General features: G+C 39.0%; 1 protein-coding gene across 1 annotated transcript in view; it reads left to right on the top strand.

Moving 5' to 3' along the window:
• The window catches only part of TTLL8 (tubulin tyrosine ligase like 8), a 36,169-nt gene that overhangs the window by 5,891 nt on the left and 16,831 nt on the right, over positions 1 to 13,447 (top strand). The window contains exons 3-8 of the mRNA XM_025215521.1: positions 628 to 775; positions 3,831 to 3,898; positions 5,191 to 5,319; positions 7,054 to 7,168; positions 10,734 to 10,856; positions 11,931 to 12,117. Coding sequence (XP_025071306.1) covers positions 628 to 775; positions 3,831 to 3,898; positions 5,191 to 5,319; positions 7,054 to 7,168; positions 10,734 to 10,856; positions 11,931 to 12,117 — 770 coding nt within the window. The remainder of the gene's footprint in view (positions 1 to 627; positions 776 to 3,830; positions 3,899 to 5,190; positions 5,320 to 7,053; positions 7,169 to 10,733; positions 10,857 to 11,930; positions 12,118 to 13,447) is intronic.

Raw genomic sequence — 13,447 nt, 5'->3', positions numbered from 1 at the left:
TGTAATACATTTACTTTTATACTGGAACTTATCTAACTGGTGACTACCAGCTATTCTGAAGTCTGTGACTGGAAGAGAAGAATAAATGAGCAAGAGAGTGAATGGACCAAAATTATCTAACATTTAGAAAAGCAGATGATTGTTGTCTTTTAAAAATCTATGTTGTATTTATTTAGATGTATACATATACACGGTGTCATTTGTTACTTTGGAGTTCTCTGTTACTTTGGCTTTCCCAAAATGACAGCTAGCTTATGTTTCCACTGTGCTAACCAGCCCCTTGTTATTGGAAAAAGCCTGCTTTTTCTTACTAGGAAATAATTGGTAAGACTGCCTTCAGGGCAAGTATTGTGCTTCTGTCTACTGACAGTCAGGAGACAGTCAGTAGACTATCAGTTGTCTACTGACACATGGTGTTCCCATGTGTCAGTAGAGAGCTTTTAGCTCACAGATGTATCATGGATACATCTTTAGTGTTTCCACTCTTATTTCCAAAATACGACATTTACAGCTGCAAAGCCATCACCATAATCTCTGGTGTAGACCTTATATGTAAAAGACAACCCACACTGATTTTCATTTAAAACTCCATGATTTTCATTTAAAATATTTTGTCTGCAATTTCAGGAAAAGAAAATATTTGCCATTTGTGGACCCTATCCAGTAATTCGGGCAAGTTTAAGGAAAAAAGGATGGGTGGAGAAAAAACTTCCCCTCAAGAATGATTTACAGGACAATACTTATGATGCTGATGATGAAGGTGACAGGAAGAATGGTAGCATATCTCAATCACTTATTTTTCAACAAGATGAGTAAATAATTTTATGTTAGATGTTTTATCCTGTTTGGATGTTTTTTTCTTATTTGCTCAGATATCCAGGAGTGAGACATTAATGCTGCTTTCAATATCTGCTGCTTTGAACACCTTTTTCCCTCCAGGGGAGATTTTAATGCTTTGTTCGCCTCACAAAAACTGACACACGCACTAATTTACAGAAGGACAAAAGAGGTTGGAAAGCACCATGAAGGGAAAACCCTTCTAAATTTAGACCTACCTGCTCAGAATCTGCTCAATTCTTTCACTTCTCTGTACCCTCCTGAACTATATCTTTTTGTTGGGGTTCCCATCCATGTCAAGGCATAACTGAAGGCAGAATTTGATCTGCAGAATCTGTCTTATTGGGACTAAAGCCAAATAGAATGCTTCCAGACTCACTGTTCATAGACTGAATTGGCCAATCTGACAGTTCAGAAACACACATTTTCCTTGGATTCGGAATATATTTCATCTATGGTCACTGAAGGATGATAAAAGTGCAACATTTCAATGCACTTTTTGATCAGAAAAAGGGTAAAGCAGAAAAGTCAAGAATGGCATATTTTGTGACATGAGGGGAGTTCATCCTAACTGCATGGAAATTCAGGAAAGAAGTATATTTTTCTGGAGCAGAAGCAGTGAAGAGTGCCGTACTTCCAGCCTCAGGAATTTTTGCTGTCATGGATAAAACATCCCTTTCTGCACTTTGAAATTTATATTGTCAAGGCATTCCTCTTCTTATTTGCATCAGCCATGCCCTTCTTGAATCATTGCTATAATTGTGCTTGCACTTACTTTGTTTCCTAAGTTTTGAGGAAAGTAGTTTATTTAAGTAACTATTACAGAGGCATATACATTACATGATTTGTCCCATTAAGTTATCACTTATCCCTTGTTCTGCTGAAAGTAATAATAATATTTTGTATATGCACTGAGTTTCATCTAAGGATTTTAAAGCTATTTGCAAATACATATTAGTAAATCTAGTAACAGTGTTGGAGGAAGTTCAGTATAATGTTCCCCATTTTCCAAATGGGGAGACAGAGGTAGAAAGAGGTTATGCAGTTTTACAAGGTGACAAGAACATAGACATTACATCACTTAAGCATAACCTATGGTGTATCTGCTAAGGTGTCCTATCTCCAATAATTTCCAATATCAGCTGTTTTAGAGGTAGGTGTCAACAGCTTTCAGTGGACAGTTAATAATTGAAGTAACCCCAAGAAGTTGATTATGGTTAATAATAACATAGTAAATCAATGATATAGTTGGGAATAAAAAATTAGAAGTCTGTCTATTGCTCTAGCCAACAGACAGCACAATTTTAACAGTAATATCTCATGGTGATTTAGCCTTGGGCAGTGGATGTACACAAATGATCCCCAGCACTGAAGACTATAAATGGCATTGCTTGTACCTATTTTATAGGTTATGTTGGCCAACTTAGCAAGGCCCTGCTTCTGGTCATTTTGCCAAACTAATAACTCGGGCTGGAATTTTTCATGACCAGTATCTGCCTCAGACTGAACTTTTAGAAAGGTTCAGGTAAAATAATTTAGCCATTTTTAGGTGCCTCCACATGTGCATTGAAATGTTGCACTTTTATCATCCTTCAGTGACCATAGATGAAATATATTCAGATTCCAAGGAAAATGTGTGTTTCTGAACTGTCAGATTGGCCAATTCAGTCTATGAACAGTGGGTTGTATAAAGAAAGAGTTTGATATCTACCGTGTTGTAGTAGGGTTGGAGTATAGTTATAGCCATGGTAGTCCAGGAAATATTTGAGGCAAGGCAACTTCTGTAGTTGGGAGACAAGTTGGGAGACTTGTTTGACAAGTTTTAGGTGCTCTTCCTTAGGTCACTTGATGCCAGAAAGCTTGTCCATCAGCTCTCCCAACTATACAGTTGATCCAGTTAAAGGTATCACTAAAAAGCCTTGCCTCATTGATATCTACCTTTGTTACAGATTTTTGAATGTGGGTAGTGAAAAAGGCAGGGAATTGAAGAAAGAAAAAAGATGGTCTCAGAATTAAGGGCACTGAAAGAATCCAGTTCTTCAGGGAAGCAAACCTTGCTTTTGTGACATGAAGCAAGTCACTTAAGCCAGATTTTTCACAGGTGGCCATTAACTCTGTGCCCTCCTTTTTTTCTGGGTTCCGAATTTAAGAGCTGCACGGTCTGATTTGTAGAAAGTGTTTAGTACCCTGATCCACAAGCTGAAGATAACAGGAGCTGGGGTTGAAGAACAAAATGTATTCTGAAACATCAGGTCCTAGACATTTCAATTTGGGCATTCCATATCACTGAACATTTATGACTTAAATTCTTCGTATCCCAGTTCCCCCCATCAATAAAATGGAGATAGCACCCTCCCTCATCTTATAGGGGTGTTGTGAAAATAAATTCATGCCTGTAAGACACTCGGATACTGTAGGGCTAAAGGTCATAAGTCCATAAGGAAATGAACAATTCCATTGTCAGACTAGTGCTCTAATAATGTGCAGTAAATAAAGCACAGAACAACTTTTAACAATGAAGTGAAAACAAAAATATTGAACAACTACCCATTCAGTGAATAAAGCACAGTCCACTTTGGTGCACTGAATGAAGCATGGGTCATGTGGAAAATACATTATATGGTCATGTAGTTAAAAATAGTATCATGATGTATATGTCAAAGTAGCCAAATTCAGGTTGTACAAGTGGTCTTCATTCTGACATCTCCCAGATTTTGGAAGCTTAGCTTTGAAACTTTAATGCTCCTTTAATGTATTTTTTGTAATTTATTAAAAAAAAATTGATGGTACTAATGTACTAATCAAGGAGATAAAATAAATATGGAGCATCTTCTATGGAGCATGTAGTTTGTTTCTCAAAATCCAAGAGGAAGACTGGACATGTCTTGCCTATTTCTAGCGCTCTATATTGAGCCCATCTTGTGTGGCTGCTCAAATCTTCCTTTAAAACAGTATATACCTATATATCTCATATTGTTATATGTTTTCTAAAGGCAAAAGAAATGTCTTGCATGAAGAAGTGTCCTGCTTTGAAAAGTCAGCTGATATTCATGATATAATGGTAGGTTGACATACATGTTGCTTTTCTTCTTGGAATATATCTTAGTTATAAGAATAAGTCTTAATTACGATAACATTGTCTTGTTTTGTTCCATTCAGTTAGCTTATTTCTGCCATGCAACCACAACGGGACAAATTATGTTGAGAAATAGTGGAGATTTATAAGACAGGAATTTGCTTGATGGATAGCAAATCAATAGTGAATTAATGTGCACATATATTAGGAAGAATTTGTTCCCTTAATATATTTTGTGGTCCAGCAAACTAATATTCAGTGCCTGCCAGATGTATGTACAGTTCCTATTGACTTAATTGTACATACAGTTAACAGTGCACTTTCCATTCAGGGAATTTGCTTCACTGACTTACCAACTACTCATTTAACAGGCATTTACACCGCAAATCATCATCATGATTAAGGGAACCACATGGCCTTGATCCAACTGCATACTCATTGAACTCTTTCCACTGATTGCAGGGGAAGACAATGGGAGGATAGTCTTTGTGCTTTTTTTGGTATTCCTTCTTATTTAGTTTGTCATTTATTGCTCCCTAAAGTTAATTGACTGACATTCTACAATAAAGAAAATTACATACGTTGTGGGTTATATGGTTGTTCACTGCTTTCTCATATCAAAACTTCATCAAGTTATTTTGGCCAGTCTCATATGTCTCTCACCACTCAAACAGTGCTGGAACACAAGGATGTAGATCACTACAGCAACTCTGAGAAGGTCTGTGAGTGAATGGATGATCAAATTATCAGTGACTCTACTACTCTGAACAAATCAGCAAAGACAGTCAGAATGGCCCAACAAAAAAACAGAGTTTGAGTGTAGAATAGGGAGCATTCAAAGAAACCAATTTTTTTTGGGGGGGGGGGGAGAGCTGGGAATTTCTCAAAAAATATTTTTGAGCTATATGCAGTCCTAGAGCCTTGAAATCTCAACTACACTGTAGAAAGTGGAGTGTGTCAGCATGTGCATTTAAATTGGCCCTCCTTACTCTTAGTAGAAATTTACTTTGGATGTGCTATATACAACAGATAGAGTTAATATGACTGTATTGTATATTATATTATAATATGACTGACTGTGGCTGTACATATTCTCCTACTACTAAATTGTCATAGGTGCCTCATCTCCTAGCTCCCTTTGTCCATTAAATAAATACAAATCCTGGTTATCATTTTGATTAATTGAAGAAGATAATTGTTTGCTACTGGATATATTGATAAAGGGTTCCTTGGACTTAAATCTGTAGAATTATAATATAGATTTTTTTTTGTGCTAGTCTAGGTTGGTAAGAAATGAAGAGCCGTCCTTTTTTTGGACTATAAAAAAGGATGCTGTTAATTACCGTGACTTACATTTTGATCAGATGCTGAATCATTATGCAAGAACTGGCTCTTTTACAACTAAAGTAAGTATGTTGTTAACCTGACTTGCCCTTAGTCTGTTCCCTACAATGTACCTTAGGAATGGTACTGGTATTCAATTTAGTAAACATTATAAGAGAAACAGGTTCATGAGCAATAGTTTAAATCAATTAAATTTGTTTTCATTTATTTCTTGACATAGGAAGTTAATACTAAAGGCTTTACATATGTGGGACCAGATTCATTCTTGGTTATGCACAAAAATTAAATTTTTTCTCTAGTGTTAGCAATACATAACCAGAAGGAGATGCCAGATTTTGGGAAGGAGAAATATCAATATACTCAGCTCTAAATCATATGAGGTCCCAGTCTTTCAGTGAGTATTTTCATGGAGCCCCATTGACTTCATTTGGGCTCCTTGTGATATTCATGACTCTCTGCTTTTATAGATCCAACTGCAGGATCAGGGTCCAAGCAAGCTGTTTGCTAAACGCATGGTATAATAATGACAGCTTTAGTCATGGACTGACATGAGTTGGGTGAGGCGGTATTGAAGGGAAGCTAGCTATTAGCAACTACTTGTTTGTTTATACAATTTTTTTGCCAGTGGCAACAATAGTTTTTAAGAGAAGTATGGCACCTTTTTGTTTATTGATGTATTTTCTGTGATACAACATTCCCCCAAATAAAACATTCACCTTGTTTTTGGAAGGTAGACTATTTCTTTTTCTATGAAGAAAAGAGTTTCCTCACTTAAACCATGTACCCCAATTTTGGGGGGCTGATTTTGAGGGAAAAGGTGGATGTTGTATGTGAAAAAATACAGCAATATTTCAATTTAACTTTCATATAGATTCATTATTCCACATCAGTCTTATTGTAATAATTTCCCAATTAAATTAACTAATTTTTGGAATCCCCGCAAAAGAGACCCTGACCAGCTTTTCCAAGAGCTAGGTACCTGAATAAGTACAATGAAGTTTTAGGCCCCTAATTTGGAATTATTATCAAAATTCAGGGTCAGCTTCACTAGTGTGAACAACCCTGATGAAGGATAGTGGATGAAGAGTTCATAATTGTTATAGAGAAAGAGATGATCATGTAACAACAGCAGCAGAAATCAAGGAAACAAGAGGAAGGGAAAAACAGTTTGGGAGAGGTAGTCTTTCAGGGGCTGTCTTCAACTATTAAAGCCCTAACTGGCTTATAAAAGGCTGTCTCCCACCTTGTGCGATTTTACGAGTTGTACAGGTAGCTAAGGTGCTTTTGCTGGTCCGGCATTGCTCCATTTGAAGAAAGTTGAAAGCAGATATCCTGAGTTACAGAACTTACCTCCTTGGTCCACCAGGGCTAAATTATTTTTAACCTGTCACATTGCAGAGCTCAACTTTCCATCCAGGCATCTCTCCCCCAACTCAGCAAGATGCTTGCACATGTCCAGATTAGGCATGTTTTGCTGGATTTGAGAGAAGGGATTACTGAGTAGGGAATGTAATTAGGAGGGTGAGACGGCAATATCCTTATATGCGTAATATAGTGGGTAGCCTGTTTATTATGTTGAGGAATGATGCATGGTTGTCAGTGTTATGTGTTATAAGGTGTTTGGGGGAACAGACAAGCCTTAGGTTAATAGAATTACATTCTTTATAAATTGAAAGAATTTATACATAAATTTTGGTGGAGGTTGAGGTAATCTTGTTTATTCTCATTATGTATGTGGGAGGGAAATAGCAAACCAATTTTACTTGCAGTTTAATATATTTATTATTTTCCTTAAGATTGGGCTTTGTTTGAATCTAAGAAACTTGCCATGGTACGTGCAAGCTAATCCAAATACCTTCTTCCCCCGCTGTTATGGTATTTGCATGGATGTTGAGAAACAGGAGTTTATAGGTAAGTCACATGAGTCTCAGTGTTAAGACTTAAAACTTGGTTAAGGAAGATGCTGAGCACTTTGGCTTAGATCAGGGGTGGGCAATTATTTGGGCCTGCAGGCCACATAGGCAGTTTTGGGGAGCTGTAGCGGGCACCCTCTCCCCAACGAATAACAGCCCAGAGCCCACATGCCTTGTGGCTCCTCTCTACCATCACCACCAGCACCCAGCAGTAGATGAGCACACAGCCCCTGTCCCAGCCTTGGCCCGACCCACATCCACTCCGGACTTGCCCCAGCTGGAACAGACCAGCTCTGAATGAGCCGGGACTCAGGCACATAGCCCCAACCCCAGCCCTGGGCCACCCTGAGCCTGTTGTAGACTGGACTGCCCATGATGAGCTGTGGCTGGGCAGAAGCTGCTACTGGGCATGGGGGGAAAGTAGCCACACCACCCTTGCTGCTGCCAGCACCCTCTTGCAGAGGCTGCCTGAAGCCCACACTCAGACTCCCCTGTGGCTCCTCCACTGCCATCACTGCCCCACTGAGTGTCCTGGAGGCGGTGCTGATGGCAGTGGTGACAGCAGTGGAGAGGAGCTACTGGGCAGCCTGGGTGTGGGCTCTGGGTGGCTGCAGCAAGAAGGGTCTGGCAGCTGCAAGGGGGAGGCAGCCACTTCTGCCCGCCCACTGCTGCCACCATTCATCATGTGGTTGCCCGGGTCCAGGGCTGTGGGGTTGCCCAGGTCCGGGGCTGTGCATGTGGGTTTTGGCTGGTCTGGAGGTGGTCTGCTCTGGTTGGGGTGAGTCCGGGGTGGGTGTGGGATGTGCTGGGCCAGGGCCTGGGTTGTGTGCGTGGGTCTCTGCCAGTATCCATGGGGCTGGGGCCAGTGGTGGTGGCAGCCAGAAGGAGCCGCCACCACCTGGGCTGCTTGGAAGTGGAGTCCAGCTGTGGATCCACCCCAGCCCCACTGCGCATCCAGGGGTGGCGGGATATGCCACGGGCCAAACGGCACCTGGGTTAGGTAGGACCAAGAGACCAGGTCCCTATGTGAGTCAGATCTGGCCTGTGGGCTATACTTGGTTCACCCCTGGCCTACGTAGATCACAACCCTGCTGCACCTGTCACTTGAAACCTGCCAATAGTCCTACTGAACTTAAACATAAAAGTATTTCTAAAATGTAGTGCTGGAGCACTGAGCACCCTGCAGTGTCAAGTCCATACAACCAAATTACCCCCGCTCAACTCCCCGGGAAGCTTCCATTCAAAAATATGCACTAACTAAATCTGTCCTGATCACAGGTATACTGGGATAAATCCAATGTCACAGTTACTGGATACATTTGATATTCATTGGCAGTAACACTTGGTAAAAGCAACAGTTTCTTACCAGCAATATGTCCTGTACCATGTTTTTGCATGATGCTCTCTAGAACAGCAACACTTAGGAGCTGCACAGGGCCCTAGCACATTGTTAGTAACTGAATATACTGTAAAAAACTGGATGTGAAGATGCTCACCTTTAAAATACTTGATTTATTTTCTGGGTCTTTCAGAAACCTGGAGTAGATTAATTAATCATCCATTTATAAAATTTTAGCAAATAAGACATGATTTACAAAGCAGAGGCATTCTGGCCTAAAGACATAAAGATTTCTATAGGATGCAAGAAGATTGATGAAATTATTTCCTTATTTTTATTTTTAAACTGAGGTTTTGTTAATAGAGTTCACATGTATAAATCTCTTATTATGATGCTGGAGTCTTTTAATGATGTGAATAGAAGTGTCAGTGACATGTCCAGTTTGAGCTATTTTGAAAAAAATCAGGAAAACATTACTCTTTTTTATACATATTAATCTTCCTTGCTTCACTAAAAATGTTATGTCACTTGACTACAAATTGAAAAGGGCTGTCTGTTGTCAAAACCAAATCTGTTAGAAATTTCAAGATGTGAGAAACACCCCGTCATTATTATAACATTGGGACCAGAAATATTTGGTTCTCAAGAGTGTAAAAAGCTAAAGTTGTGACAAAAATATTATGTTGGATTAATGCTAAGTAGAAAGTTTAAATACATTTATATGCAAAGTAGAGGGATCTTGATAATTACCTATGACCAAGAAGTATGGCTGCAAGGAGGTAGAAGGGTTCAAAGATGGTTTTTGTGCTCTGCAGTTTGTGCTGCCAGTTCCATCCATGGCCCAAATTCTGCTTTAAGTTACCTTCACCATCAACGGCCTGAAGCACCAGCTGGTGTTCTCTGAAATCCTTGCCTACACCTCCACTGCTAGGGTATATTTTCTTTGGCCAGATATACCAGATTAAATCTTCTTTGCTTTGCTGGTGCAGTGTTAAGTGGCTGCAGTGCAAAGGAGAATATGAGCAAAAATTTGCATATTATCTGTTCTTTTTACAGTAAAAGAATTCTGGTCTGGAAAAAATTACTCTTAATTGCATATAATGTTTCAAAAGGCACATTTCCTCCTCTGTTCAGGTCTACTGGCAATCCTTTTAAAATAATAACATTGCACTACATGCTGGAGAATGCATTGTAAACACATTTATTTGTGCATATATTCTATATGCAGAAAAGTGTAGCCCCACAAAGTATTAGCAATTTTTTATGGTATTTTCAGATTTCAAGCTTCATTTCTAAGTAAATTCTTTTCTCTTTTTAATGAGATGCTTCAGATGGATGCATAGTGATTCATGCTGGGTAGGGGAACTTCAACAGATTTTGTTTTAGAGTTTGCTTCAGGTCAGATACACTCTCCAGAACTTAGATATTATTCAAAGCTTGGCTGAACTTTCTGAGCAAACTCTAGTCACACAAACTACATTTCTTAGAGCCCCTTGCTCACATTGGTTCTGCTTGTAGATCACCTTGGCTGTGAGGTCTGACACCCTTCTGGCTTCCTTTGGATTTATTAAAGGAGTTGTGGCCTGTCTCATTATTACCCTTATTTCCCTCCCCCACCCCCCAAAACATTTTCTAACCTTTACTAGTGTTTTCTTGTTCCCTGTGGTCACCTATCTCATGGTGTCCTCAGAGTGCTGACCAGTAGGCCTCGCTATTCCTTCAGATTCATGGTGTTGGAAATATTCTGTGGGTTGGCAACCATGATGAAACCCTTTTACACTTTTCATCCATAGGACTAGGAAATATTCTGTTGCTCACATATTGCTGTCTCTTTAAACTCTATTGCAATGTCCACTAGGCATATCTAGTAACTGAAAGCAAACAGACTTTTTGTATCCAGTATCAACATCCTTCTTACACCATACATATCTCAGAGAGCTGCAAATAAACATGCTAAGACTGCAACCTAAGAGGGGGCTACCAACTAGTTATAAGTACAAGTCTGTACTTGTAACTAGTACAGACTGCTTTTCTTAAGCGACTACTTGGTTTAATGCTTTTAGCAAAAGACTGATATATAGAATGGAAAGCAGATAGTATCTGTACTTAGCAATGTTTCTCACATAGCCCTTATGACAATTGTGTCCTTCTAACAAGCGTCCTTCTCTTAGCAGTTTGTCTGTGTAATGGAACACAAACTAAAATAGTATGTCATTTATTTCAGAGGACTACAGGAATACAGCAGCATCTAACATACTAAAATGGGTCGTTAGTTTTAATGTCTGCAATAAAAAAACACAGAAGACTAAAGAAAAAGCTAGTAAAGAAGATGTAGGCCAGAAGAAAGGTATTTCTGAAATATCAGTAAAGTAACACTACAAAGTTATTTGTAAAGAAAAAGGGCCAAGGAGTAGCTTGCACATCTGTAATTAGTGCACATTTCAGAGGCAAACATTGTCTTTTTACTGCAATAAATATAGTGATCAATGTTCAAAAGTTATTTTTCAGCAACAGCTTCCATAGTTATGTCAACATTTGTTTCTGACAGTTTTTTTTTGTGATGGATGTAATTTGTCTACAGAAATTTAAAGCATTTTCATCTCTATTGTATGTAAGCCTTATTTAAAAGGTGCAGAATAATTTGAAAATTTTTACTTTTTGTCTATTTCTTCTTTATGTCGCTGAAGCTCAAAAGAGCTTGTAATTTCCCCTTTGTATTTTGCAAATACATAGTTTAATATATCTTAAGAGCTTATTGTAAGAGCTTATGCCTGAAACTAGGTTGCTGTTAAAGTCATTAACAATGATTTTTGTTGATGGCCCTTCAAAGTCAATACTTTGCTATTAAGTTCAGAGGGGTGGATCAGGAATTGTGGCTGGCATTTTCGGTGGTGGAGAGGGACAGAAGCAAGGAGCTATGAACCTAATCCAAAGCATGTAGTGTTTTGGGAACTTTCCCAAATAAGAAAAATGTCAGGCAGCTGTGCATTTTTTTTTGGCATAAATAGGAGTTGGGTACTCTACAGTGATTTTCAACTTGGCTTAGAGTGAGGAATTTAAAAAGTCAGGCCAAATCAGGTGTGCTTAAGACTAGCTTTAGTTGCTTTCTGATGCAGGGTCATTGTTACAGAGGCTAACTCAAAGGAACTTGAGAAAAGAAAGAACATCTGCTAAGAAAAGGTAGATGGTGTTGAATTCTAGAAATGCTTACTTACTAAAACGTCTAGGGCATACAGACTGAACTGAAGAAAATATAAGAAAAACAGATAAAAACACTGGCTTTTCACATTCAGTAAATTCAAACAGGCTGCAAATGGGAGATTCCCTATAAGTTGTTGAAAACTTGGTCCTCTAATGATATGTATGATCACAAAAAGTATACATACCTCACTGATAGTGTCAAAAACATTTTATTTTTTAGGTTCCGAGTGTTCTGATGAAGATGTCAAGCAGCTTCCTGGAAAACTAATAGACATGGCTTGCAATGCATGTGAGATCTACCTTGGGCGAATGGAACACAAGGACATCGACACAGCAGTGAACTCTTCTGCCACGCTCAATGAGGAGGAATGGAATGAATTAGTTGAACAGTACTATTCTCTGATTCAGTAAGCTTTTACTATAAGAGTCAACTCTTTTGGGTTAAAGCCCTGATTAATAGCTAGATATAATACAATTAGTCATCATGAATAATACTATATCTGACCAGGATCCCCAGTTGAAGGAAATGCTTCAACATGAATAATCTATCACAGTCGTGTCCTAAATGTAAACTCAAGTTGGAAATGACTAACTGTATAATTAGTATCTGTCAAACTCTTAATTTTAATAAAAATAGTAATCTCTACTTCTACAACTCTACACATCCATGACTCCTTGTACTTTGTAAACATAAGGTCAAATCTTCAAAATATAACAAGTGGAGTCAAAAGTGTAGCACAGCAACTCTACACAACAGTTCAGAATGGGAAGGAGAGAATTAAGAATTATAGAGAGAATTTATGTAAGCAGCATGGAATTTTTATGAGGCTCAGAATGGGAGAGTTTCAGTTACAGTTCATAGGGAATCTCTTGGCAAAATATATTTTTGTCAAAAAATGAACCTGCACTTGAAACATCGAAACCTATACTTTTCATAGCAACATTTGTTTTAATAAAACTTTCATCAGGAAGATTTCTAAGGTTCAGGATGGTTTGGAGTCTGGGGAAGGAGTGGTAGGAAGAAGATGGGAAGAAGGCATGAGAGAGTGAGCAATACCACTGTAGAGTAACCACAGTAGTCTGGTGGTTAGGCAACTTAGCCAGAATGTAGGAGACCTAGGTTCATGCCCATGGTCTGGGATTTGCTAAGAGTAAATCTAAAAGATTGATTCAGCTGGTAAAATAGGTGAGAGAATACCTAGTTTGAGAATCCTGCTTTGGCATTTAGCTTGAATTAAGTCTGAACAGCTTACTAGTTGTGGGATCAGTTGTTACTTAAGTGACTTTTCCATGCCTGCCAGCACAAATGTATGCCCTCAAGGTTTAGGCATCCATTGACCAGCAGTTTTGAGGATGCCATTGGTACCCACAGGGAGACTTTAGACACTTAAAAAGACAGACAGTTGAGTAAGTACTTTTGAAGATCAGGGTCTGGGTCTGAATAACTTACAGGATTGTCTACAAAAGGAAAACCTGCTTCTTTTAGTGAAGAGCATATTAGGCCTGTGCGAAGCAGCTAGTATTCGCTTCAGATTCAGATTTGGCCGATTCGGGGGACAGTGATTTGATTCGGTGATTCAAATCACTGTCCCGATTTGATTCGACAGAATCTGATTCAGCGATTCGGCTGGTGCCGAATCTCCGAATCAGCCAGGCCAGGCCTATCCCCTGCCCCTCTGTCATCCTAGCAATGGCTGCCCCAGCTCCTGGCACTTGGGGAAAAAAAAGCCCCGGTTC

This window comes from Alligator sinensis, unplaced genomic scaffold (genome assembly GCF_000455745.1).
Source record: "Alligator sinensis unplaced genomic scaffold, ASM45574v1 scaffold600_1, whole genome shotgun sequence".
Classification (NCBI taxonomy): domain Eukaryota; kingdom Metazoa; phylum Chordata; order Crocodylia; family Alligatoridae; genus Alligator; species Alligator sinensis.
The sequence above is the reverse complement of the archived record's forward strand: the minus strand, read 5'-3'. Positions and strand labels throughout refer to the sequence as shown.